This window comes from Carlito syrichta, unplaced genomic scaffold (assembly GCF_000164805.1).
Source record: "Carlito syrichta isolate Samal-C Ts95f unplaced genomic scaffold, Tarsius_syrichta-2.0.1 Scaffold251499, whole genome shotgun sequence".
Classification (NCBI taxonomy): domain Eukaryota; kingdom Metazoa; phylum Chordata; class Mammalia; order Primates; family Tarsiidae; genus Carlito; species Carlito syrichta.
The window spans coordinates 237,141-264,858 of NW_007195595.1; the positions used below are offsets into that span (position 1 = coordinate 237,141).

Sequence of the window (27,718 nt, forward strand, 5' to 3'; positions counted from 1 at the left end):
ACCTCCGCTGACCCCGCGAGACGCCCTGTCCAGCGCGGCGGGCGCTGCGAGGCTGCCACTTGCCAACTTTGTTTTTTTCTCAGCCTCCGACCCGAAAGAAGACGGCCCTCTCCTGGAGAGGGAGAGGCTGCGAGGGTGATCCACGGGATAGATCGGTCGAGCGCATCCAAGGCAAAGGCGCTTCTGCTTCCAAATGCCCCCTCAGACGCCTCGATCTCTCTGATTTTATTCTTGCCTTTCTCGTTTTAATAACGCAAGGTGGCTTGGGGGCATGCGGAAAGGTGACTGCCAAGGAAAAACTCCCATTGTCATGGCCGAAGGAGAGAACGAAGTGAGGTGGGATGGACTGTGCAGTAGAGATTCAGCCACGAGAGAGACGGCGCTGGAGAACATCAGGCAGGTCGTTTTGAGGAAAGCCGAGGGTCTTCGTTCGGTGAAAGAGACACCCAGTTGTCCATCCGACGGGCTTTCGAACACTGCTTCTTTGGATGAGTTGAATAAGCTGCTCGTTCATCTGCTTATGCTTTCTAAGAGGTGTCCCTTTAAAGATGTAAGAGAGAAAAGTGAGTTTATTCTGAAGAGCATACAGGTAAGGACGAGCATTGGAAGTGCAACTGGCTCTAGTACCGTGACATTCGCGTTGTATTTGCTTCTATTGGGTTGTCATTCTGTGAACTTTTACTATGAATTCATTCTGCCTCTTTAAGGTAGAGTGTTCTGTAAAACATTGAATTTGGGGCCAAAATCGGACAGGGTGAACTAAAGTAAAAACGATGTTCAAATGTAAGTAAACAAGTATTGTTCTTCTAGAAGATGGTAGGCAGAAGCTGCATTGCTCCTTGGAAAATATATGAAAGTTACAATTAATTGCAAGAAAAGACTTGCTTTTCCTTAAATTTCGTTTTACATGCGGTTGGGAGATGTAGCCAGTGTGTTTTTCGCATTGTCACAGTGTTCTGTGTGGAAAGGTTCACATTTCAAAGCCTCTAAAATGATAACAGATATTAAATATGTCCTATTCAGCTTATTCAAGATAATCAATGGGGCAATTTTCTCTTGTTTTTAAAAACAGAAAAACAAAAAACAGGGTGTGTTCTCTAAATGCAACCTTTCTGTTTTCAAGAAAAGAATTATATAAAATAATAAAAGCCTATGTTAAAAGAATCTAATGTCTTCATGTTGAAAAGTTGGACCCAGGTAGAAACACTTTTGTGGTAAATTACCCAGCCAGTTTTCTCTGTGTTTGCCTAAATTGTCTCTTGTTTTTCACATACAGACTTGTGAGTTGTGAGTGCAGCAGATTAAAAATATTATAATTTTCCCTCCATTTCCTGCATAATCAATTTGTCCTGTTTTATTACAAGGTTTATTAGGAGGCCTTTTAAAAGAGAAATATTGTTTGTAGATATGGAGAATGTTCAGTTACACTTTATGTATGCTGGTCACTCTGTAATTACTCAGTCCACGTGTGTTGTTCAAAGTCATGTATGAGAAGTTTTTAAAGCGTATAGTTTACTTGGGTACATATGTAAGCTAAGATTGGCAGTATTTATATGCTGGCTTGAATTTAGTTTAAAGGAACAGAAAGATAATATCCATAGAAGGAGGACTCTAAGATCTTGGGATAGTTCTTCTCACTAACACTTTGGAAACAGTTGTTACAATTCAGACTTACCAGAGAGGAATTAACTTACTAGGTAACTGAAGTTTATTCTTTTAAGCATAAAAAGTTAGTTCTCTCTCTCTTAGGCTGTAATGACTATAACAGTCTTTTTTTTTTTCATAATGGGGTCATCATTATGCACATCAAGTACTGTTATGCAGCAGAGGGTGGAGTGGATAGGACTGACTGTATGGCCCATATTTTTTTGAAAGTTTGTGTCCAATTTTTATAGTTTTTCTGTCCTTACTGTCAGTATACTTTGTTCTCGCTCTAACCTTTTTGTTGCTTATTTATATTAGAATGAAAAATCACATAACAAATTTTGTTAAGTTATCTGAAAATAAAAATAAGTAGGCTCCGAGGAATACAGTGTCAAAGGATTTTAATATAATGATAAACAAATGGTTAATGCAGTCAGACCTTGGCTCAAATTCTAGTCCTTTATTAATGTACTTGCCCATGACCTTGGGCAAGCCACTTGACCTTTCTTAGCTTGAATTTCCACTTCTATAAAATGGGACTAACTGCATAGAGTTATTGTGAGACTCAGATGAGCTGTAAAGTACTCTGGTATACAGAGGATGCTCGTCTCCCCTGTTGTAAGTGTAACGCATAGATTGTGTGATGCATATTTCAAGACTCATTCATTCTGCAAAAGGATTCAAGAATTTCCTCTGCTAGGAAGGTTTCCCATAGACTTAGACTTTCTTTTTCATCTCTGTGTCTATTATACCTTATTCTTGCCACAATTATAAAAAACACTTATATTGTGCTCCAATCATATTTTTATGTGTCTGTCTCCCCCAGGAGGTCTGTAAGTTCTCAAGAGTATTGGCTGGGACTGAAAGCTACTAAATAAATATCCAGTAGAGGAACAAATTTATCCTTGCTCTCTTTCTGTTTCTCATCAGTAGTCTGAACAGATGAAGTTTCCAGTTTAGGGTGCTTCCACCCAGCATCATTCATTCATGCATGCATTTATGCAGCAAATGTTTATTGAACCCCTGGTGAATAAGAACTGCAGACCAGTGGTAACAATTTTAACATGATACTGAAGGGAGACAGACCATAAAGAAGCAAACAAATAAAAAATTTAATTTCAGACAGTAAGGGAAAGCTTCTCTGAGACAATGACACTTAAGCAGTGACTTGATAAATGAATAAATATTATCCATGCAAAGGTGAGATTTGTGAGGGGACATTCCAGGCATAGGGAACAGAATGTGTGAAGGCCTCATGGCAAGAGAGAGCAGATGAGTTCTAGGAACTGAAAAAGACACAGTATGGTTGGAGCAGCTTGAGGGGAGTGTGAACAGGTGAAGAGCTTAAGAGCACATGTTTTGGAGTCTGGCAGACCTGGCTTCCCTGCAGACACACATTGCTTAGCACTTAGAAGTAATTTAATCTTTGTGCAAACATCAGAGAGTGTACTTCCACAGACCTAGATGGTAGCCCACTGCACACCCAGGCTAGGTGGTAGAGCCTGTCACTCCTAGGCTACAGACCTGTGAAGCGTGATCCTGTACCGAATACTGTAGGCAGCTGTAACACAATAGGAAGTATGTGTGTCTCTAAACATATCTAAACAAAAAGGTACAAGAATATTATGGAATTACGGCTGACCCTTGAAGAACATGACTTTGAACACAAAATATGTGGATTTTTTTCAATAAAAGTCACACCAAGTGTCCCTGCCTCTCCTGTTTCCCATCTACTCCACCTCTCCCTGAGCCAGCAAGACCAACCTCTCCTCCTCACCCTTGCCTACTCAGTGTGAGATGATAAGGATGAAGACCTTTATGAACATCTATTTTCACTTAATGAATAGTAAACATATTGTCTCTCCCTTTTAATTTTCTTAATAGCATTTTCTTTTCTTTAGCTTACTTTATCGTAAGAGTATAGTATATAGAATGTAGATCATAAAAGTATGTGTTGGTTTTGTTATTTGTAAGGTTTCCAGTCAAGAGTAGGCTATTAGTAAAGTTTTGGAACAGTCAAAAGTTATACAGATTTTTGACCATGCAGAGGTCTGGCGCTCCCAACACATCATTGTTCAAGTGTCAACTGTATAATCTTATGGGGCCACTGTCATATATACAGTCCGTCATTGACCAAAATGATGCTATGAGGTGCATGGTTGTACTTATTTACTCTACAACTTTGGATAAGTTACATAATCTCTCTTTGATTCAGTTTCCTCACCTACAAAATGAGGCTGATGCTTAGAGTTCCTGCTTCACAATGTTGCTGAGAGAGTAAAATGAAATAATGCTTGCAAAGCATAGCACAGTGCCTAGCATATAAGAAATGCTCAGTAAGCTGAGTGTGGTGGCTCACGCCTATAATCCCAGCACTTTGGGAGGTGTAGGTGAGAGAATTGCCTGAGTCTGGGGTTTGAGACCAGCCAGGACAATATGGCAAGACCTCATCTCTACAATAAATAAAAAAATTGGCCAGGCATGGTGACACATGCCTGTGGTTCCAGCTACTTGGAAGACTGAGGCAGAAGGATCACCTGAGCCCAGCAGGTCGTGGCTGCAGTGGCCATGAGCGTGCCACTGCACTCCAGCCAGCCACTGGCAACAGAGTGAGACCCAGACTCAAAAAAAAAAAAAGAAATGCTCAGTTAATGTTAGGTATGCTTACTTTATTAGGCAGGAGCCAGGTCCCAGAGAGGCTTGTGGGCCATGTTAGGGTTGTGGACTTTAATCTAGAAATGATGGAAGCGATTGAGGGGCTTTGAGCAAGATGGTGACATAATTGGAAGTATGTTAAAAGGATCCCTATAGGAGCAATATGAGACTGGGTTTCCAAGGTCAAGGGTGGACGTGTGACATCAGTTACTAGCCGATGACCTGCTATGGCTGGTTTGTAATTCTAGCATATGCCAAAAATAATGATGAGCTAGGATGGAGGGTGGTGGTGCGAGGGTGGAAAAAACTGAATGGATTTGGAAAATATCAAGGAGTTAGAAACCACAGGATATAGTATTTACTTGGATTTAGAAGATGAGGAAAATAAATTGAGGGTGGCTCTAAAGTTTCTGACTTGAACCCCTTGGTGAATAATGCAACTATTTCCTGAGACAGAAGTGTGGCGGGGGGCGGTCAGTTTAGGGGGGAATGAGTTCTGTTTTTTGTTTTGTTTTGTTTTGTTTTGTTGAGTTGCAGTCTCACTCTGTCGCCCGGACTGGAGTGCAGTGGCCGCTTACGGCCACTGCAGCCTCGACCCGCTGGGCTCCGGCAATCCTTCCGCCTTAGCCTTCCGAGTAGCTGGAACTACAGGTGCACGCTACCACACCTGGCTAATTTTTTAATTTATTGTAGAGATGAGGTCTCGCCAAGTTGCCCAGGTGGGTCGTGAACCCGCGGGTTCAGGCAGTCCATTCACCTCAGACTCCCAAAGGCGCGGGATTACAGGCTGAGCCACCGAGCCCGGTGATTCACAGATTGAGTTTAAGTTGCTTATGAGACATCCGAATGTTCAAAAAGCTCCTCGATGGATTTCTGCCAGATACCATTGTTCTAGTTCTACCATTGTTATTTCTCACTTCTCCAGATCTAACCCACCTTCCACACTGCTGTAGATCCATTTATCTAAAATGGAAATCTGACCATGTTATTTTACTGCCTAAATCCCCTTAGGATAGTTTTTGAACCTCAACTTCTTAAGACTGTCACATGATGCCATCATCTAGCTTCCATTGGCCTCTCCAGCCCCATTGCCCACACCACTCCAGCATCAGCCGCACATGGGAGACCAAATATTAACTTAAATATAGTTACTGTTGTTCACTAGTAAAGAACCAAAAGCTGAACTGCATGTGTAATTCCTGCAACTGTTCCTGAAGGCTCTTAGTTGTTTTAGAGAAGCTTAGAGGGCTAGAGTTGGCAAGGGAGAAATGGTGACTCAGTGATGAGATAGGTTCAACTCCAAATGATTAAACCTATAAAAGATTAACACATGGGGAGATGGCATCTTCTGTTTACACCCCATTCTCAGTTATTTTTTGGGGGGGTCAGAGTCTCACTCTGTCATCTAGGCTGAGGTACAGAGGCATGATCACGTCTCACTGTGATCGACCTCCTGGGCTCAGGTGATCCTTCTGCCTTAGCCTCCTGGGACTACAGGCACATGGGGACTACTGGCTAATTTTTTATTTTTTCGTAAAGACAACGTCTTGCTCTGTTGCCCAGGCTGGTCTCGAACTCCTGGGCTCAAGCATTCCTCCCACCTTGGCTTCCTAAGGTGCTGGGATTACAGACATGGGTAACTGTGCCCAGCCCTGTTCTCAATTTTTAAAAAATTTCTTATCAACAACATGTTTAAATGTATCAACAGAGTTTTGAGAACTGTTCCATGGCAGGCACTGTGCTCCAGACTGGAAGATCAAGATTTGTTTCCTTTGAAGAAGGACTGAGTCTCATAAGAAGCTTTATTTATGCTGGGGTTTTCAGTTACTTAAAAAAAAAAAATCCACAAAACCCATAACACGTTTTTGATATGCTTGGTTCCTTAAACAAAGGGTCAGGAGTACTCACCGAGGCATACTTTACTAATATAATCCACTAGAGAACTATAATCTTGATGATGCATGAAATTAGAGGGGGAAATGTTGAGTGCATGTATGTATCAAAAGAGTCGGAGTAGCCAAGTAATTTTCTAAGAATGATAATTTGATCATTTCCATTTCCATACTATGAAAAAAAAGTTAATTTTTTATAAGCTTGCCAGCAATTAATACTGTCTGAAAGTAAATTAATTTAAGATGGAAAATTTAGACTAAGTAACAAAATATTTATCTTTGGTTAGTGGGATGGGGAAGGTTTTCATTTTCCTTACCCCGCCCCCCCTGCCCCCCAGGGGGAGAAATGAAACTTTCATTGTTGGGTGTGATGCACATATACAGTTGGCAGAGTTGCAGTTTCTAGTTGCTATCCAGTTAGGTAGCAAATAGATTGAAGATTTAACAATGAGAAGTTTATTATTTCACACAATAAAGCTGGAGGTTGGACAGTTCCAAGCTTGATTGACTCATGGCTCAACTCCATTACTTTTTGCTTTTTATCTTTTTTTCTTCTCTTTTCATTACTCAGCATAGCAAGTGATGTCTCCCCTCATGGTGGCACGTTTCAACAGCAGGCTGTTCCAGGTGCTATGTGCAGTTCTGACCATATACAGCTAAGAAGAAAATAACTTCTTCCCTTGTGTCTATCATGGAAGGAAAGCTTTTCCCAGAAACCCTCTAGCAGACTTCTCAGTTTCCATTGACTGGGCCGGGGTCACATGCCCTTTGCTAAGCCAGTCACTGGCAAGGAAATTGAGCATTTCTATTTTTGGTCTGGACTGATCAGCATTCAGCCCCTCAGGGCCTGGAGGCACTGCCTTCCCACCCCCAGTCACTTGAGCAGAAGATTTCTATTGGTGAGAAGGGAGACAGAAGGCAGCAGGTCTAGCTAGAGGCTTCCATTAAAACTGCACGTTTTCATGGAACTAGATAATATATCACTTGGTCTATTCATGATTTGGATTTTATTAGATTAGAAGCATGCTTAATTCATTTATAATGGAGCTATAAAATGCAACTTATGGTAGGTTAGAGACATTCTGGAAGCAGATTTGATCTTTTTAAACGATTGTTTTGTTTTGGTTTCTTTTTTACTATCATCTAGTCAAAACCAGAAGTTTAAGGTAGTCCATCTCAAACATTTGCTGCTGGCTCCTAGGTACCACAACAAATATGAGAGTCCTCTTTCAATATTTACACTAAGCTTCTCTTTCCCAAACCACTGTTTGCGGGCCTTTCTTATTTTATGGCTACACTGGAACTCAGAGCCTTTCCCTCAACAGAGCTTACTTCTCAGTGCTCCCTCTCATTCCCTTCTTCAAGACACTCTCTTTCCTTGATTTTGAGGCTCAGAGGATGATGCTCTTTGCTCTCGGGTGTTCTGGACTGCTTTGAATAGAGCATGTGAAGAAATTGAAAGCAAATCTTTAATCTTGTTTTTTTCTAAATTGTTTGAAGACCAAGTAAAGAGCCAATTTTTTTTTTTTAATTTACAGAATGAATCATATCCGCCCTATCTCTACTCAGTATCCTTATTTTATGATGTAGAAATATATCTTGTTCTCTTCCTTTGTTGTGACTCCTCAGAAAAATTGAAACCAGTTAGGATACGCTTAAGTTTTCAGATTTCATATATTTTATTTCTGTTACACTGTCTCATATGGCCTCTAACGTGAAAAAAACCAGAATGATCAGTTCTAAAAATATTTTCCTGACACAGTTATTTTGTTTATAAGTGGGTTATAGTATACTGTACAAAGATTTTAAATACTTGCATATTACATTTTCACTTTAAGGTCATGGGTTTTTCATGGCATTATAGAGGATCCTCTGAAATAATAGCTTCATTAGAATTTTTTCTCATCTTCAACACTTTGTGCCTTTAAAGTGCTGTGTGTACAGATTATTTGTGGAGTAAAATAATTAGAAAATAGATGTGCTATTCTCTTTGTTTTAGAGTTACATTTATTTTTCTGTTGGTAAGTCATTAGAAATTTGCAAGATATCTTTTTACCACTTGAATAAATAATAAACTAACAACTCAAGCAACCAACTAAGGATCTGTTGAAACTTTAGTCTAACAGACAGTAACTGTGGAATCTTGGGTAAAACAAAGAATTCTTAATCACTTAAAACTTTGATAAAATGGACACTACCTGGTGTTATGTGTTAATCATGCAGCATTTTCATAGCAAGTCTTGCCACCGGTTTAATGTCTTCTTTGTGAGAATTTCTCAAATCTGTTTTTTCACACCCTGGTAAAATATCTAAATTTTTAAATGGAAGTAATGGAAAATAGGATTTGCTTGACCCAGCTTTTCTAGCTCACATATATTACACTGAGAAAGATTTTAATCGACCTTGAAGAAATAAATTACCTAGTACTTCAATAATGCCGGTGTAATATACTCAGGAGATCTGATTGGGAGGAGTCTTCAGAATATTTGGTGATTATATTTCAGCACACTGAGAGACTGGAAATTTAACTGTCAAAGCTTCATCTAGATAGTCACACTGTGGAAACATTATTTTATGTGTGTTTTTCCCCTGTTGGTTACTACACCAAGTTAAGCCAGTGTTGCTAAAGATGCATTTATGATAAAGTTGATATATAGGGAGAAAAAAAAAAGGCTTCTAAAAGATGCTGGTTTGTAAAAAAAAATGCTTTTTCACAGGAAATACATTGGGAGTTTCTGTAGGGTAACTCTTAGGACCAAGTATTGCATCTTTGAGTTGACATTCTGTTGTTAAAGTCTGTGTGTTACTAGTGGACTCACAGTTTGCACCACACTTTTCAAGTAAGTAGATTAAAAACAAGGTTCAGTTTACAAGGAAGAAAATCATGTGAAATTTGGCAGCACAAGAATTGTCTTCTCATGTTCTAATGTATTTTATATAAAGAAATCTGACAGATTGTAATGAAACATGGAATTACCTTGGGAAATTAGATACTTTTAGTTTATATTTTACTTAAATTTCACATTTTTAATTTAAAAAGTGAGAGAAGGTCTTCCTAGAATTATGAATTAGTATTTGTATTATAAAATTACTTTAGTACAATTCCTAAGCTTTTACACCATACTAAAGGGGAGAAAAATTAAAAAGCATTGTGATTTATATTAACCAAATCAACTTATATATCAACAATCATTTATGAATATATATATTCATTTAGTAGATAGTATTCACTTAGTGCTTTAGCTTTAAAATTGTTTAAATTGATAAACTGATAAATCTATTGCCTTTAAAAAGTTAACCATAGTGCTAAGATAACATTAATTTTCTGTGTAATATCAGTAAGGTCTAATTAGATTCTTAGCTTACTCCACTAAAAGTGAGCATTTACTGTTTTGGTACTTCTTTATTTGACAAGCATCGCACACTTGTCTTTAAATTTTACATGATTTCATTTTCTAGCAAGTTGGCAGGTGTTAGCTGTCTATAATTATAACTGAGTAATTTTTCAAATGCTATTCATAGCCTAAACACAGCAAGAAATTCTTCCGATCATGTGATAAAGACTAAGCCTTGCAAAATAGTGGTAGAGTGATATGTTCAATGATACTGAAGGACATATTTAAGAGAGGTCTTTCAAAAGTAAAAAGTGATTTAAATGATAAGGAGACAGGTTTTCTCACAGAGTAAGATCTCTCAAAGTCATTGATAGTGATTATACCTCAAATTAAGGTGTATCTACTTTTCCATCTAACAAGTTAATGTGTACGTTGACAGACTTAAATTATAACATAAAGCCTATATTTATTCAGTTTTGTTGATGACAGAGGTTCTGAGCATGAAAAATAATAGAAATGTTATTGAAACAGTTTGAATTTTACTATTAGACCTAATGAATTATTTGTTCTCATTTAATTCATTAGACATTTTTTGTCTTCCTACTGTATGCCAAATCCTATGCTTATCTATTGTTTGACATGAGAAAGAAAAAGCTATAGATTTCACTTAATTTTTTTTTTTTTTTTTTGAGTCAGAGTCTCATTCTGTCACCCAGGCTGGAGTGCAGTGGCATGCTCATGGCCATCACAGCCTCGACCTGCTGGGCTCAGACGATCCTTCCATTTCAGCCTCCCAAGTAGCTGGATCGATAGACTTTTGCCACCACACCTAGCTAATTTTTTGATTTATTGTAGAGAAGAGGTCTCACCGCATTACCTAGACTGGTCTTGAACCCTAGTTCAGGCAATCCTCTGGCCTCTGCCTCCCAAAGTGCTGGGATTATAATAGGCATGAGTCACCACGCCTGGGTGATTTCACTTAATTTTAATAAATTTTCTACTTAAAAAGAAGAAGCTTGCATCCCCTCCCCCCCCAGTTTATTTTATTGCCTAACCATCTATTCTAAATATCCAGAATCTCACTTGGACCAGAGGTATTTATTACTTCAGAATGGTTTAAAGATATGTTGGATTTCTTTACCAGCCATGAATAAATTCACCTCTATGGTCTCAGTTTCTTGATTGCCTATGGGTTGGGATTGATGTGTGGGGATGGGGTGGCAGCAGACTCTCCTGTTTACTTTAAATGTGTCATAGGATTGGAATGTAGTTATCTTAACATGTCAGGTTATTGACATTTTATTATCTATCTTGCGATATGGTTGTAAAAATTAGGAGAGATGACATTGGTAGAGCATTTTGTAAACTTCAATATACTAGACATATTTAACCATGAATAAACTCTTTGAGTCTCTATTACTTATCTGTAAAATGAGGATAATAATATTACTAACCTCACAGAAAGGTTTTAAGAATTAGGTGAACATTAAAGCGAGTAAAAGTGGACCTGACACATAGTAAATGCACAGTAAAAATATTGGTGGTGGTGGTGGTGGTGGTGGTGGTGATGCTGAACTTCCAACTAAATAGTCAAACTCCAAACTGCCTTTACTTTAGAAATGGGTAGCCTCTGTTTTTATGTAATTGATAATTATGTGCAGCCCACACTTTGTATCCACACTTACTAACATCCAAATTGATTTTGGTAGGTTAAATGCCGTTTTCATAGAGTGTCATAGGGTGCCACCGCACCAGGGGAAGAGTTGAACTTGTCCAAAGGTATGCACCAGGAGTGGTGGCATATCTGTAGCATCATCCCATCATCGGGGTCCACCATCATCCTGGCATGTCAGCATGACACTAGCAGGCAGGGAGAGCTTGCAGGCAGGCAGGCAGCTGCATGTATCATGCAGGTGATCAGGTGACATGGAGAGGCCCATGGCCAAAGCCTGTACCTCAGTACCTGAACAACATTGGAGGATCATGGCTAAGACGGTGGGTGGTTACTGGAGCCTGGTGAGCAGTCAATGCTAATCAGTCAATGTTCTATTCTGCCCCCTCCTTTGGGAGAGGAGATGGGAAGTTGAGCCCTCTGGCACTATATGCCCTTAAAGCCCTCCAGTCTGGGCAACTGGGAAAGGTTTTGCCTACTTTCCAGGTTTCCTGGTTCTAGGGGAAATAGCACCGCTAGGAGCCATAACTAAGGATTTTATAAATATTGTTTTAACTCTCTGGGAACTGGATTCTCCTATGTCATGTTAGTTTATTATTCCACTTAACAAACATTTGACTTTCAAATATGACACACAATATGGGAAAGCAAGTGATGTCTTGTGGGGCAGTGTCAGTCGCTAGCTGAATACGCTGCCATTGGTCGATTCGTGTCTGGTACTCCAACAAGCTATTGACTGGCGGACTGCTTGCCTTTAGGGTCTTCTGCAGACACTAGAACTTCACCCAGTGAGAGCTTGCCATATTAAACAGAAAATCTCCAAACAGTCCTTTCTCTCTTGCCGAAGTAACTGGCCCAGTTTAAACAGCTTGATATAATTTAGAACAAAGTAACTAAGCAAAGGTTACATTGCCAAAAAGATACCCCAGAAAAGGTAACAGGAATTGGAGAGGTTTTATACTCAAGTTTGATTTCTTAGACTTGCTTGCTAGTGTGTAGCAAGTATCTTAGGGCTTTTCCCAAGCTTGTCCTGCTTCCTTTATCTCTTATGGATTGGAGTGCACGTGTTGGGGGCAAGGGTGGCAGCAGGCTTTCCTATGTGCTTTAAAATGTGCCATGGGATGAAGCCATGTTACCTAGACTGGAGAGCAGTGGCCACTCCCAGCCACCGCAACCTCGACCTGCTGGGCTCCATGCTATCTGAATAAAAATAGAAGATTCCTAAAAGTGAAATTATTTTAGTTTCTTTTCCAAATTATTTTTCCTTCAAGACGAAACTTAAAACCTTGGTGTTTCTAGGGGAAATCACATTCTCAGATGTTATTAAATTGCATATTAAATTCTTATTTGAACCCTGACCCATCTTGAAATTGCATTTGAACCCTACTGAATTTTCATGTTTCTCTGTGGTATATAACTTTCATTATGTTGTCACTATAAATTTTGCTTGATTGCAGGGAGTCTGTGAACTGTGATCCTGGAAATAAGGTGTATAAGAGGCTTATCTTAATATTAAGAAGTTTATAGTAAGATGATTTCTTTAATGCACCACCTAAAAAGAAAATTTGATGTATTTCCATGAGCAATAGACTCAAGAATAGCTTAGAATGTTAAAAGAGCATTCTCCTAGCTCGTTCATTGTTGCCATGACAGTGCTGGCAGTGCGAGTGTTGTAGTAACTCCTTGCAATGATCTTATTTTAGACCCTAACGTTTGCAGTGCTGAAGATCCCCTTCCCCGCCCCACAAGTAACTCTAGTGGAAAAGTACTGGTTTTATAGCTGGCTTCTGGTTTTGTAACTGAAAGACTGCACTATTGTGGGCTTAAAAAAATAGTTTAGGAGTGTTGAGTATTTTTCCTGTGGATTATGAATGTTTGAAATCTCCAAAATATGGTATTGCATTACATGTCATACAGCAAGTTGTTTACAGCTAAAAAGAAAAGGGGCCTCAATTGTCTTTTTAGAAATCAAGCCCAGATTGTTCAATTACACTGAGCTCATATAGAAATCATTTTTCCATTTGTATGTCTACCATGTATATTTTAAATTCAATTTATTCTTTTATTGTTATTATGGAAAATTGCCATTAGAACCATAAAAGATTGTATTTAAACAATGTAGAAAAGTCCTTTTTTAATGTTCTTTCCATAATTCACTATTTATCTGTTTAAATTATAACATTTTAATCTTGATTTCTTAAACTGAGAACTCATCTGAGATATATGATGATTTTAAGACATACCCAATTTGAACTGAGTATCTGAACTAACATAGTAGTTGAGGCATTTTTAACTTTGTTGCCTGTATGTTATAGATTAGCTTTTAAAATACTTCATTGATACTTTGTAACTGTAAATCCTATTATAACTGTACCATTAAGCATTAAATATTTTCCAACTCTTAAGAGCAAGTGCCATTTTATGCTCTTTTGCATACTATTTGTTAAGTCAGAGTTTGGGCATCTATGGCCTATGCACTAAAAATCTGTTATAGCATGATGAAACAAAATGATTTTGGCAACTGACCTTGTCAGAGAAGATAGAACATTTAAATATTATACTTCCTTCATTCGTGACAACTACTAGCAAATAATTAAGTTTGCTTTTTTTCTAAATACTACATTAAAGCTTAGTTCATCTTCCTTAGGTGTTAAAGATTTAAATATATGAGGTCCAACAATTAGGTTTGCGAACTCATCCTAGAAGAAGTGCTGCATATCTCATTGCTGAATATCACTACAGTCACCTTCAAAGCACTCCCCTTGGGAAGCTATGCACCAAGGCCAGCGCCTCGTCCACCCGTCAAAGCCGTTTTGGAGCTCTTTTTCTGGAATGGCCAGAAAGAGCTGTCATCATATTACCCTTGATGCCCTGAATGTCATCAGACGTCTTCCTTTCAATTTTTCCTTGATCTTTGGGTAAAGAAAAAAGTCATTGGGGGCCAGATCAGGTGAGGAGGCACGATGTTCCAATACAGTTGTTTGTACAGTGCTGCCAGTGTAAGCACATGGTAGCAAATTTGCGAATCTCAACAACTGATGACAGCTCTGATGGCCATTCCAGAAAAGGGGTTTCAAAATTGCTTTGAATTTAAACAGATAATGTTATAATTTAAACAGATAAATAGTGAATTATGGAAAGAACATTAAAAAAGGACTTTTCTACATTGTTTAAATACAATCTTTTATGGTTCTAATGGCAATTTTCCATAATAACAATAAAAGAATAAATTGAATTTAAAATATACATGGTAGACATACAAATGGAAAAATGATTTCTATATGAGCTCAGTGTAACTGAACAATCTGGGCTTGATTTCTAAAAAGACAATTGAGGCCCCTTTTCTTTTTAGCTGTAAACAACTTGCTATGACACTGGTGTTTGTACATAGCTCTCCAAGGAGAGTACTTTGAAGGTGACCATAGTGATATTCAGCAATGAGGGATGGAGCACTTTTTCTAGGATGAGTTTGTAAACTTAATTGTTGAAACTCGTACTTGTGTGATTGGGCCTGTATTGTATATAAGGATAGGAATGTCAGACAGTCTCTTTTGCTTCTTTTTTTTGGTTTAACCTAGAAAATAATTCTTGAACAAAAAATTGACCTCAGGCTAGAACTGTATTTGGCCTTTCCACCAAGAAGTGAGAGTCTATCAGAAGTGTGTTTTGTTCTTCTACTTCTGGTGGTCATTATTCCAATAAAGAAGTATCCAATTCCAGTCTGCACTAGTCTTTGATGGTGCCTTTGGATTTAGAAGTAGATGTATAGTAATATATGAAGACTCAAACCTTGAGATGAATATTCTTTCATTTTCTTTCTTTCTTTTTTTTTGAGTTGGAGTCTCACTCTGTCACCCAGACTGGAGTGCAGTGGCCGCAGCCTCGACCTGCTGGGGGCTCCAGCGATCCTTCCACCTCAGCTTTCCAAGTAGCTGGAACTACAGGCGTGTACTACCACACCCGGCTAATTTTTGATTTATTGTAGAGATGAGGTCTTGCCAAATTGCCCAGGCGAGTCTTGAACCCGCAGTCTCAGGCAATCCACTCACCTCAGCCTCCCAAAGGCGCAGGATTACAGGCTGAGCCACTGAGCCCGGCTTCATTTTGATTTATTGTAGAGATGAGGTCTCACCAAGTTGCCCAGGCAGGTCACGAATCCACTGTTTTGTTTTGTTTTTTGAGTTGGAGTCTCACTTCATCACCCAGGCTGAAGTGCAGTGGTATGCTCATGGCCACCCCAGTGTTGACCTGTTGGGCTCAGGTGATCCTTCTGCCTCAGCCTTCCAAGTAACTGGAACTACAGGCTTGTGCTACTATGCCTGGCTAATTTGTTTAATTTATTGTAGAGATGAGGTCTCATCAAGTTGCCCAGGCTGTTCTCAAGCCCATGGGCTCAGGCAATTCCCTCACCTTGGCCTCCCAAAGTGCTGGGACTACAGGCTTGAGCCACCGTGTCTAGCCATGATATGCTTTTCAAAAATAAGATTTCACTTTAACAGCTTCCTTGGTGTCTGACACTTTTCTGGCACTACAGGAGATAGAAAAATAAAAGTAGAAAACAACCACTACCCTTAAGAATTTTGTAGTGAGCCGGGCATGGTGGTTCATGCCTATAATTCCAGCATTTTGGGAGATGGAGGCAAGGGGATTGCCTGAGCCCAGGGATTCAAGGCCAGCCTGGGCAACTTAGCAAGACCTTGCATATACAATAAACTAAGAAAAGTTAGCCGGGCATGGTGGCGCATGCCTGTGGGTCCAGCTACTTGGAAGACTGAGAGAGAAGGATCGTCTGAGCCCAGTAGGTCAAGGCTGCAATCTGTGAGCGACAGAATAATACTCTAACACACACACACACACACAATTTTATAGCAATCTAGAGAAAAAAATTGAAGTACAAATCAAGACTGGCTAAAAAAAATATAAAATTTTGTAATCATATGTTGACAACAGTGCAACTTCTGTTGGGAGAATGTATTGCACCGTCAGGTCAGCCTTTCTATAGGGCAGTTTGGATATTAGTCAGAAACCTGAAAAGTGGTTACATGTTAGTTCCACTTCTAGGAAATAATCTCAGAAAGATTTATGCATGAGGATAATCAAGGTCATGCTATTTATGATATAAATGAATTATCTGTATGTATATTATATACAAATAGGTAGTAATCTAAATATTCAATAAAGGATTAATTATGTATATGACGGACAATTACAGTTATCGAAAACTTTTTAAATTATTTACAAGAAAAGAAAAAAATATATATTTAAGTGGGAAAAACAGTTTTAAAATAGTATGCCAACTATATAGATATTTCTCATAGAAAAGGGGGAGAAGGAAAAGTCAGAAAACCTACATGCACAAAAGTATTAATCATAGCTCTCTTTTAAGAGTGGGATAATTGGCAATTTTAATTTCTTTTAGTAAAGATAATCATTAAGAATTACTTAATTTTTTTTTTTTTTTTTAGTGCAGAAGCAATGTGTGTCAAGAATTACTTAATTTTATTGGGTGCTTACCATATGCCAGACATTGTGGTAAGCATTTTTCTTTTTTCTTTTTTTTTTTTTTTTGAGTTGGAGTCTCACTCTGTCGCCCAGACTGGAGTGCAGTGGCCGCTCCCGGCCACCGCAGCTTCAACCTGCTGGGCTCCGGCGATCCTTCCACCTCAGCCTTCTGAGTAGCCGGAATTATAGGCATGCGCTACCACGCCCGGCTGATTTTTTGATTTATTGTAGAGATGAGGTCTCACTGCCCAGGCGGGTCTTGAACCTATGGGCTCAGGTAATCCACTCACCTCAGCCTCCCAAAGGCGCGGGATTATAGGCTGAGCCACCAAGCCCGGCTGTAAGCATTTTTCATAGAACATTTGCATTATTTCAGTGGGCTGCAGGTTTTGAGGAAGAGATCTTTCCAAACAAAGCAAATATACAAATATGCATGCACCCACTCACTGTGGGGTTAGATTAAGTTTCTGGCTTGGGTAGCCAAGGAAACAGGAGCTTCTCAGAAGCTAGTTGCTCTCATTGAGAAGAAGCCACAGCCTGGGGCTGCTTTCCTTGGACCCAGGGTTCCTAAAGGGAGAGTGTCTGCTGGCGACACTGTCTGAGCATAAAAGATCACTCAAGACCTGCAAAACCCAGTTCTTGCCATGCATTGCCTGTTTATGTTTGGGGTTTGCATCCATATTCTGGGAGAATTTACTCAACTATTCTTGCCCTTTCTTTCCCTGCAGTCTTTAATTTTATACCTACAACAATTCTGCAAGGTAAGTTTTGCGTTTTGTAGATGAGGAAACAGACCCACAAAAATTAAGTAATTTGTCTCTACAATAATTTTAAAAGATTAGCTGGGTGTGGTATCACGCACCTGTGGTTCCAGCTACTTGAAAGGTTGAGGTGGAAGGATCGCAGAGCCCAGCAGGTTGATGCTGGAGTGGCCATGAGTGTGCCACTGCACTTCAGCCTGGACGACAGAGTGAGACTCCAACTTTAAAAAAAAAAAAAAAGTAATGAAAATAGTGAATACTGGAGTCAGGAGGCCTAAGATTCCTGAGTCTATGTTTTTAACCATGAATCTATTTTTCCTATAATTTCCTTTTTTTTTTGCCATGAGCATGTGTTACTTTTGTGTTAGAAAATAACTCGAAATCAATATGAAAAAAAGCATCTGATATATAGAGTATTATAATACAGTCATGTGTCACCTAATGACATTTTGGTAAACAAGGGATTTTATATATGACAGTGGTCCCATGATTGTAATACTGTATTTTTACTGTACCTTTTTATGTTTGGGTATGTTTAGGCACACAAATGCCTATTATTGTTCAGCTGCCTACAGCGTTCAGGATCATGCCATGCTGTGTAGGTTTGCTGCCTAAGAGCATAGGCTCTGCTGGAGGCTAGACCATCTAGGATTGGGTAAATACACTCTCGGATGTTCACACGACGATGAAATTGCCCGATGACACATTTCTCAGAACGTATCCCCGTTGTTAGGCAACGCATGCCTGTAATTTGGAGCAAGGAAAGATCAGCATGGGTTGAGATAATAAAGACAGCTTAATAGAGCAAATAAATTTTAATGTAATAATTAACTTTTATTCCCAGCTTATCTGGGGTTTATGCAAGTATACACTGCTTCCATCCCTAACATGCCCAAACCAAATCTCTGATGACTGGCTGGAAGTAATTAATGCTCTGTTGTTCTTTTCTGCAGACTAAGTTTTGGCCTCATTTTTGTTTCCTTTCTGTGGCCCCCTTTTATCTTCCTTGAGCCATCTGTCAACGCATGTATGAACACATAACTGTAACTTTTGTCAAAGCTTATTCTCACTGCAGTGTTGGCATTAGCAGTAAACAGTTCCAGCTTTGCAGTCTCCATGTAGTAATACCATCACAACTTAAAGATTGAAGTGGCCAAAAGAAGTTGTAACATTTGCATTAAATAATTGACATTTCCCTAGAATGTTTCTACTATACTTGGCATTCAACTTCATACACTTATACCGTATCTTAAACTCTATTGAAAGGAAGTAGAACTAAGATCTTGAATCTTGTCAAATGAATTAAACTTACAGCATAAACTAGGACTGATGTTCAACCAGTATGCATTGGCATAACCGTACTTGTTAAAATGCTGAAATATTTTCCAACCCATTGGTAAATAGTAAATAGGAACTCCAAAGAGCAATAAAATTAATAATACATAACCAGGATGGGTGATTTATCTTAGGAACCACACACGCAATTAGATTCCAAGTTGGCCTGGCCACTGAAGCATGGAGCTGGGGGATTTTCTCATGTATCCTGTTATGTATTTCCAATGTTGGGGAAAGCAAAAGCCCTTGAATGGCAACAAGAGACTATGTGGATGAACTGGGCAAGACCTACTCTGTAAACCCACAGAAGACTTGTCACTTGTGCCAAAGGGAGAAGCAGGGTACAGGTTGTCATGATGGAGGACACTGCCATAGGTCCATGGTAGAGACCTTCAGGGTCATTCCTTCTGGTGGGCTTGAGGAGCTTTTGTTTAACAACTGAATTAGTTATCTATAGTTTCATTACAAATTTGGTGGCTTAAAAAAAACACAGATATTATTTCATGATGTCTATGGGTTAGGAATCTGACTACAGTTTAACTGGATTCTTCCATGAGGCTGCAGTTAAAGTATCCACCAAGGCTGTGGCCTCATCTGAAGGCTCAAATGGGAAAGGATTTGCCTCCAAGCTCACTCATATGATTGCTGGCAGGATTTAGTTCCTCAGGGGCTGGTGGGTTGAGGGCCTCAATTTCTTGTTGGTAGTTAGTTGGAGGCCACCCTCCGTCCTTTGCCACATGGGTTTGTCCATAGGCCCCATTCAGGAAGCACACGAGAAGATTCAGACAGGGTACCAGCAAAAGAAAGAGTGCCAACAAGACAGAAGTCACAGTTCATTATAGCCCAATCTTGGAAGAGACATCCTATCACTTTTGCATCCTATCACTTTTGTATGAATCTTTTCATTAGAGAGAAGTCAGTGAGGACCAAACCATACTCAAGAGGAGCAGATTACACAAGGCAGTAAATGCCAGGGGGCAAGGATCATGGGAGCCATTTTTAGAGCTGCCTACCACAGCCACCTGTCTCCTGAAGCTTGGATTTGGGTGGAAGGGGCTTCCTGCATCCTGTGCAAGAGCTGTGTGTAGGATATATGCTCAGGAACCCCATGCCTGCCCAGAAGAGGGTGTGCTCCAGCTGGTGGCAGTGTGAGTCACATTTCGGACTCCTTCCCACTCTTGGAGCCAGTCTTCAGATGAAGGAGCCTCAACCAGCATGGACCATATGACCTCCCCAGACCCTGTTCCTTCCTAGCCAGGGCCCACAAGCCTCAGCGGGAGAGGCCTGCCTGCCTGCCTCTAGCAGCTTCTTCATCTTCCTCTTTCTTTTTCCCTTCCCCATGACTCTCTGTCCCGTTATTCCTGTGCAACTCTAGGAAGTTTCCTACTTCCCATTCTTTAAGCATTTGTCCAGAAGGTAGGAAGTGGGAGACAGATTTCTTTTCATCATTTGATGATTATGTAGCAAGCTGTGAGTCAGATCTCATCTGTGTCTATAATTTGGAGGGAAAGAAATTAAAAACAAATCCTAAAACATTTTTTTTTTTAGAGACAGGGTCTCACTCTGTTGCCTGGGCTGGAATGCAGTGGCACGATCATAGTTCACTGAAGTCTCAGGCTCCTAAGTAGCTGAGACTAAAGACATCAGCTACCATACCTAATTTAATTTAAATTTTTTTTTTTGTAGAAACAGGGTGCTATGTTATCCTGTTGTCTTGAATGCCTGACCTCAAGTGACCCTCCCACTTCAGCCTCTCAGATTGCTGGGATTATAAGTGTGAGCCAACCATGCCCAGCCCAAAAATATTTATGAGTATTCTCGAGTGAATAATGAGTGAGATTAAAAGTTATGTAAACCTAAATTTCTGTTCAGATTTCCTAAACTCAAGTTGGTATGCTTTACTATCAATGTAGCGTTATCTGTAAGGAATAATTTTATCTTATTTTTAATTTTATAAGCCCTAATCCTTATGCATTTTGATGATTGTAGAACCACACAAAAATGGTTATATAATTTGCGGCAATTGTTAAAATTTTTACCCCACGGAATTCAATGTTAAGTTGAGGCAAGGGCTTTTCAATAATAGAGAATGCTCTTGATTTTAGCAAAAAAAAAAAAAAATATATATATATATATAGTTTTCTCATTTCATATTTAGTATCTTGGCAAACATTTTATTAAAATTAAGCTATTTTATGTATATTTTAAATCTAGAAAGGGCATATGCTTTTACACACAAATATATAGTCCTGCGTTGCTTAATAAGAGATATATTCTGAGAAATGTGTTGTCAGGCTGTTGCATCCTTTTGCGAACAGCACAGAGTGTATGTACTTACACAGACTCAGATGACATCCCACTATACACCAAGGCTGTGTCGTCCTAGGCTGCAAATTTGTACAACATGTGACTATACTAAATGTAGTAGGCAAGTGTAACACAATGGTGAGTATTTGTGTGTCTAAACATACCTAAACATAGAAAAGGCATAGTAAAAATGTGCTAGTATAAGCTTATGAGACTACCGTTGTATATGAGATCTGTCATTGACTGAAATGTTATGTGTCACATGACTGTATATCCAAATGGTAGCAGTGATTATCTCTTTCCGCTGTGGTTTATGGTTTTCTGCATTTTCCTAAATTTCTATAATGGATGCATCTATTTCTTATAATAAAACAATACATCATTAAAATGAAAATATGACTGGACAGTGGCTCACTCCTATAGTCCCAGCACTTTGGGAGGCAGAGGTGAGAGGATTGCCTGAGCCCAGGGGTTTGAGACCAGCCTGAGCAACTTGGCAAGACCTCATCCCTACAGTAAATCAAAAAATCGGCCGGGTGTGGTGCTTAATCCCCGCCACTCGGCTGAAGGCTTGCCTGAGCCCATTAGGTCCAGGCTGTGGTAGTCGTGATTGTGCCACTGCACTCCAGCCTGGGCAACAGAATGAGACTCCAACTAAAAATATGTAGAAATATATGCTCAACAAACTACTTTCTCTTCATGGAAGAATGACTTTTATGGTAAGTAGAATTTTAGTATATTCTACTCATTAAAATAAGTTTTCTCCAGAATGGTATATACTAATTTTAAAAGCTGTTATTCTTTTATATAGAAATATCTTTTTTCAAAGACATTAGCTGTTAATGGAGAAAATTTTTTGCTAATGGATTTTTGTCTTCATAACACTGGATAAAAATTTACTCTGAATTCTCCGCTTGTTGTAGCTCTTATGAGCACTAGATGGCACTCTTGCTCAACTGAAATCTAATTTATTGGACATAGTTTATATTTTGATGCTGTGGGCCTTAGGAGATTTGGGTTTGCAATTTAAGAACATTTAGGTTTTGGGGGTTTTTTGTTTTGTTTTTTTAGTGAGAGTTTGGGAGAAAAGGGGGACGTTTCCAAGTTTAAATACTCACCTTAGCTGGTTGAGTTTTTTCACCTATCCAGAAAATAACCATATAATAACGATAGCAATTATATCAGGCATTCATTCCACAAACATTTATTGAGCATCTACTATCTGTATAGCTTTTCTAGGCACTTATATACTTTCATGATCTAAAGAGATAAAAATCACTACACAGACCTCACATTGTAGTGCTTGAATATTTTTTTCAGGTGCTGTTCTAAGCTCTCTACATGCATTCACTCATTTAACTCACCCATTTAATAAGAGGTGGCTGAGGAACAGAGAGGTTATCTAGCTTGTCCTGTTCACCTGGCTAGAGATGTCAGCTGGGATTCAAACTCAGGCATCTGGTCTCAGAATTCTATTAATTTTATACTATGCCGCCTCTTAAAACTAAAACTAAAAAGTACCTTTACATTGATTCTATTTAATGCAAATAATAAAAATTTACTTATTTATAATTTTCCTAAATCTGTTTACTTCAAATATTGCCTTATTTATTTATTTATTTGAGTTGATTCTGTTACCCAGGCTAGAGTACAACGGTACAATCACAGCTCACCATAGCCTTGACCTCCTGGGCTAATCAATTCTTCTGCTTCAGCCTCCTGAGTAGCTGGAACTACAGGCACATGCCGCCACACCCAGCTCAGTTTTTTAGTTTTTGTAGAGACAGGGTCTCGCTATGTTGTGCAAGCTGGTCTTAAACTCTGGGTCTCAAGCAGTCCTCCAGCCTCGGCCTCCCAAAGTGCTGGGATTACAGGTATGAGCCACTATGCCTGGCCCAAATATTGTTATCTTTATTGAAAAAATATTAACTAGATAAACTGCCTGTATTTTTTAATGATTCTGTAGTCAACTAACATGTTGTCTTAGCTCTCTTTTAACATAACGTAGATCAAGTTACAAACCCAGCTGGCCTTAAGTATCTTTGTGTGCCTATTTATTTTAGACTCCTGTGTTAGCCATGCAGTCACTTGGATATGTTGTATTAACAAGAGCTCTCCCAGCTTATGATTCAATTGTTGTATAAAGAAACATAGAGCATCAAGTATCAAAAGTTATTGTTTTACTTGCCTGCTGTCTCCCCTGTATCATTTTACGTTTTAGAAGTACTTCGCTGTTTATTTAAAAAATAGATTGAGGCCAATAATACACCATGAAGCTGAAAAATGAGAAGAGCCCTCAGTCATTGCTCAGCCTAGGGAGGTGTTTTATGGTTTTTGGAGGGTGGGCGAAGTAAACTTGCCTGCCTTTAAAAACAGTTTATGTGATGCAGAGAAACGAGACTTGTGTCTCTCAAAGACCAGAGCTGTATTCAACAACATGCTTGTTGTAAGCCACTGAGTATAGAGGGGAAATCATCCACCATAGAATAAAAATATTTATGACTAATTCACATACAGATAATCTGAAAGTAAAACTTCGAGGAAGTTGAAATAAATCATTCTTAACAGCTAGTTAGGTCCTTATTTTTGCTGCAAAACTGTTTTAGATTACCAGACTGTGGCTTTTTATATGCTAAAAATTAGCATTAACTGTTTTTTTAATTAAATGAAATAACTGGTAGAAAAGACTCATTTGTTCACCAAGGAGAATCAGGTTCAGAGCAGAGATTTATTTTGGGAGATGCTACGATTTTAGGGTTCACAAATTGAGGATAATAGCTCTCCTAGGAGTCTGTGTGCCCCTTAAATGGCCTGCAAATTCATGTAGACTCACTTGTGTTGTTTATGGGAGAGGGCCCAGGTTTTATCAGATTTTCGGAGATTGTGACCCTTGAAAGATCAAAAACCATTGCTAAAATGAGAAGGACTTGGTGCGCATTTAATTTATTTTCCTTAAACCTTAGAGAAAATTTTAAGTAATTGAAATTTGGAAGTTTTTTTGCTTTTTACAGTAAGCTAAAGCTAATTTGTTTTTATTTTTATTTTTTGTTATTCAAGTGTATATCCAAGAAGTTAGCTGAATGTGGTGATGCATGCCTATAATTCCAGCTACTTGGAAGGCTGAGGCGGAAGGATCGCCTGAGCCCAGCAGGTTGAGGCTTCAGTGGCCATGAGCGTGCCCCTGCACTCCAGCCTGGGCAACAAGAGTAAGACTCTGACTCAAAAAAAAAGAGGGGGGTACAATTCAGGATTTTCAAAAGAGGGAAAATTGTATTGATTAAATATTATCTCATCCATCTCAGCCTGGTGATACTCTTGCAAGTGTGTCTGGTGATGATTTGTTCTTGAGAGTTTTATGATGCTAACCATCAACTGCAGGTCCACATCTGACGGCTTAGTGGTTAACAGTTTAAGTCTGGCTTCCAGAATATGAAGACACAGAGAGCCCACCTGAGCACAGCAGAACTGCAGCCTTCATGTAACATGCGCAATAAATACATACTCATACAGAAACTGGTGTTAGTCAGACTGCCAGGATACGTATCCTGATTCGCCTGTTGAACCTTGAGCAAGTTACTTAACATCCGTAAGCTTCAGCACTATATCAGCAGAATGAAGGTAACAGCATCTTCATCTTTTTAAGGTACTGAGCACTGTACCTGCCATAGCAATTAGTATGGTTTAAAAAAAAATCAGGCCGGGTTCGGTGGCTCAGTCTGTAATCCCAGCACTTTGGTAGGGCAAGGCAAATAGAGTGCCTGAGCCCACGGGTTCGAGACTGACCCGGGCAACTTGGTGAGACCTCATCTCTGCAATAAATAAAAAATTAGCTGGGCATGCTAGCACGCACCTATAGTTCCGGGTACTTGAAAGGCTGAGGCGAAAGTATCACTGGAGTCCAGTAGGTCGCCACTAGCGTGGCTGTGAGTGTGCCACCATACCCCAGCCTGGCGATGAAATGAGACTCCAATTAAAAAAAAAATCATCCTTGTATATGCCTCGGTTGTCTAAAATAGCACCTCTTCTTAGTCTCTAATGTCTCATCTTGATGTATTTTTCTTATCTCTAAACACAACCTGAGCTTGTTATTCATTTACTTGTTGATTCCATCTGCCATGGTCATCAGCTCCATGAAGATGGAGAGAGACTTCTTGTTCACTGCTATATCTTTTAGGCCAGTGCTAACACATACAAGCAGATGTCCAATAAATATTTGTTGAATGAATGAATACATGTTAGCTATTATTACTACTTGGCGATAGCTACCCATCTTCCCTCCCATCTGCCTGGACCAGCTGCAGCTCCTCCTCTTGAAATGAGAACGGGAGGCCAGAAGAGAGTCTCCCTCTCTAGCTGGGTAGTTGAAGTCACAGCTTCACAGGGATGTTACTTACTTACTTTTTTTTTGAGTAGGAGTCTCTCTGTCATCCAGGCTGGAGTGCAGTGGCACACTCACAGTCTCAACCTCCTGGGCTCAGGCGATCCTTCCGTCTCAGCCTTCCAAGCAGCTGGAACTACAGGTGTGTGCCACCACACCCAGCTAATTTTTTTGATTTATTGTAGAGGCAAGGTCTTGCCATGTTGCCCAGGCTGGTCTCGAACCCGTGGGCTCAGGCAATCCTCTCGCCTCTGCCTCCCAAAGTGCTGGCATTACAGATGTGAGCCACCGCACCCCACTGGAGTGTTACTTCTTCATCAGCCCTTTCCACTACATATCGGCAACATCTATGTCATCCGGGAAGAGCATTAGAAATGCAGAATCCCGGGTCCCACCCCCATCCTACTGAGTAGGCTAGAATCTCCAGGGGACTCTAATGCTCGTTTGGTATAGTTTGAAAAGTACTATGTGGGCCATTTTAAGGATTTTTTTGTTTTATCGTCATAGTAATGAACCTCCAAAATATCTCAGGTTGAAGATTACATTTTCAGAGCTGTGATTTAAAGTGATGACTTTTGTGTCAGAAACAGTGGTTGTCTTTTAGAAGAGAAGGCACTGGCTGGGGACATGAATGGAACCTTGCTGTTCCCTCTAGATCTTTTAGCAGGCCACTCTGATGTGGTGGCCCTGGCCAGCATGTGACCTGTCTGGACACCACCTCAACCCCATGCTCCCTGTCCACTTCCTGGGCCTCAGGGTGCGCCCCTGTATTCTGCCATTAGGGAGGACAGCTCGTATACAGGCCCTGGGAGCAAGCCCAACCCATTTGAGTAGACTCCCAGGGTTCCAAGTACCTGAAGTGTAATCTGGGACATGTGCCTGAAGTCCTGTGGCCTTTATCTCTTGGAGGGGTACAGCTGGAGGGGGCCCGCAACAGGCCTCCTAGAGTGCAGAGGCCCCGCTGTCTGGGTCTGGGTCCCAGCGACTTAATACCCTTTTTGCACCGACTATTTTTGAATTGTAAAAATATTTTGTTCGATGTGAATCTGTTAACTACGTTTAAAAAATAAAACAGTGGGGCAACCCCCTCGGTCCCCTCCCACTGTGGGAGCTTTTCTGCCCTCTTAATAAATCCTGCTTTCTAAAAAAAAAATTAAAAATTAAATGGGCGGCCGGGCTCGGTGGCTCAGCCTGTAATCCCAGCACTTTGGGAGGCCGAAGTGAGTGGATCACCTGAGCCCACGGGTTCGAGACCCGCCTGGGCGACTTGGTGAGACCTCATCTCTACAATAAATAAAAAATCAGCCGGGCGTGGTAGCGCGTGCCTGTAGTTCCAGCTACTCGGAAGGCTGAGACAGAAGGATCGCCGAAGCCCAGCAGGTCAAGGCTGCGGTGGCCAGGAGCGGCCACTGCACTCCAGTCTGGGTGATGGAGTGAGACTCCAACTCAAAAAAAAAAAAAAAAAAAAATTAAACGGAACATGAAATTATAATGAAATCATGTGTTGGAAGTGGATAGGAGGGATACAACAATGGAAGGATGAAGACTAGTTAAAAGGCTATTGCAAAAATTAGTCAGGCATGATGGCACGTACCTGTAGTCCCAGCACTTTGGGAGGTGGAGGCGAGAGGATTGCCTGAGCCCAGAGGTTCAAGACCAGCCTGAGCAATATGGCGAAACCTCGTCTCTACAATAAATCAAAAAATTAGCCAGGCATGGTGGTGGGCACCTGTGGTTCTAGCTACTTGGAAGACTGAGGTGGGAGGATCTCCTGAGCCCAGTAGGTCAAGGCTGCGGTGGCCGTGATCATGCCATACTGCACTCCAGCCTGGGTGACAGAGTAGAGTGAGACTCCAACTCAAATAGGCTATTGCAATGTTTCACAGTTGAAGAAGCTTGATAGTAATAAAGATGCAGTTTCAACTCATTTTTCAAGTATTTAATTGCTATGTGGCTTAAGTTGCATAAACTCAGTATTATTAATTTTTTTCTTAAAGAACTTATAGGAACTAAGCTTTCTGCCTCTTGAGTATTTGAAAATGTTTTTACTTTGCCCTCAGATTCCATTATAGTTTATTAGAATTTTAAGTTAAAATCATGTTTTTTTCTCAGAACTGTGAAGACGTTATTACATTATTTTCTAGCATCTAGTGTTTATAATGAAAAATCTTATGATTCTGATGCTTGTTCTTTTTGTGTAAACTTGTTTTTTGTTTTGTTTTATTCTACTCCCTCTT

The 27,718-nt window shown here is 39.8% G+C and overlaps 1 protein-coding gene across 2 annotated transcripts in view; it reads left to right on the plus strand.

Moving 5' to 3' along the window:
* Positions 1-90: 90 nt before the first annotated feature.
* The window catches only part of SESN1 (sestrin 1), a 128,439-nt gene continuing 100,811 nt past the window's right edge, over positions 91-27,718 (plus strand). The window contains exon 1 of one of the 2 annotated variants that reach the window (XM_008051993.1): positions 91-589. In XM_008051993.1, coding sequence (XP_008050184.1) covers positions 272-589 — 318 coding nt within the window. In that variant the 5' untranslated portion in view covers positions 91-271. The remainder of the gene's footprint in view (positions 590-27,718) is intronic. The other variant, XM_008051994.2, reaches the window with a different exon arrangement.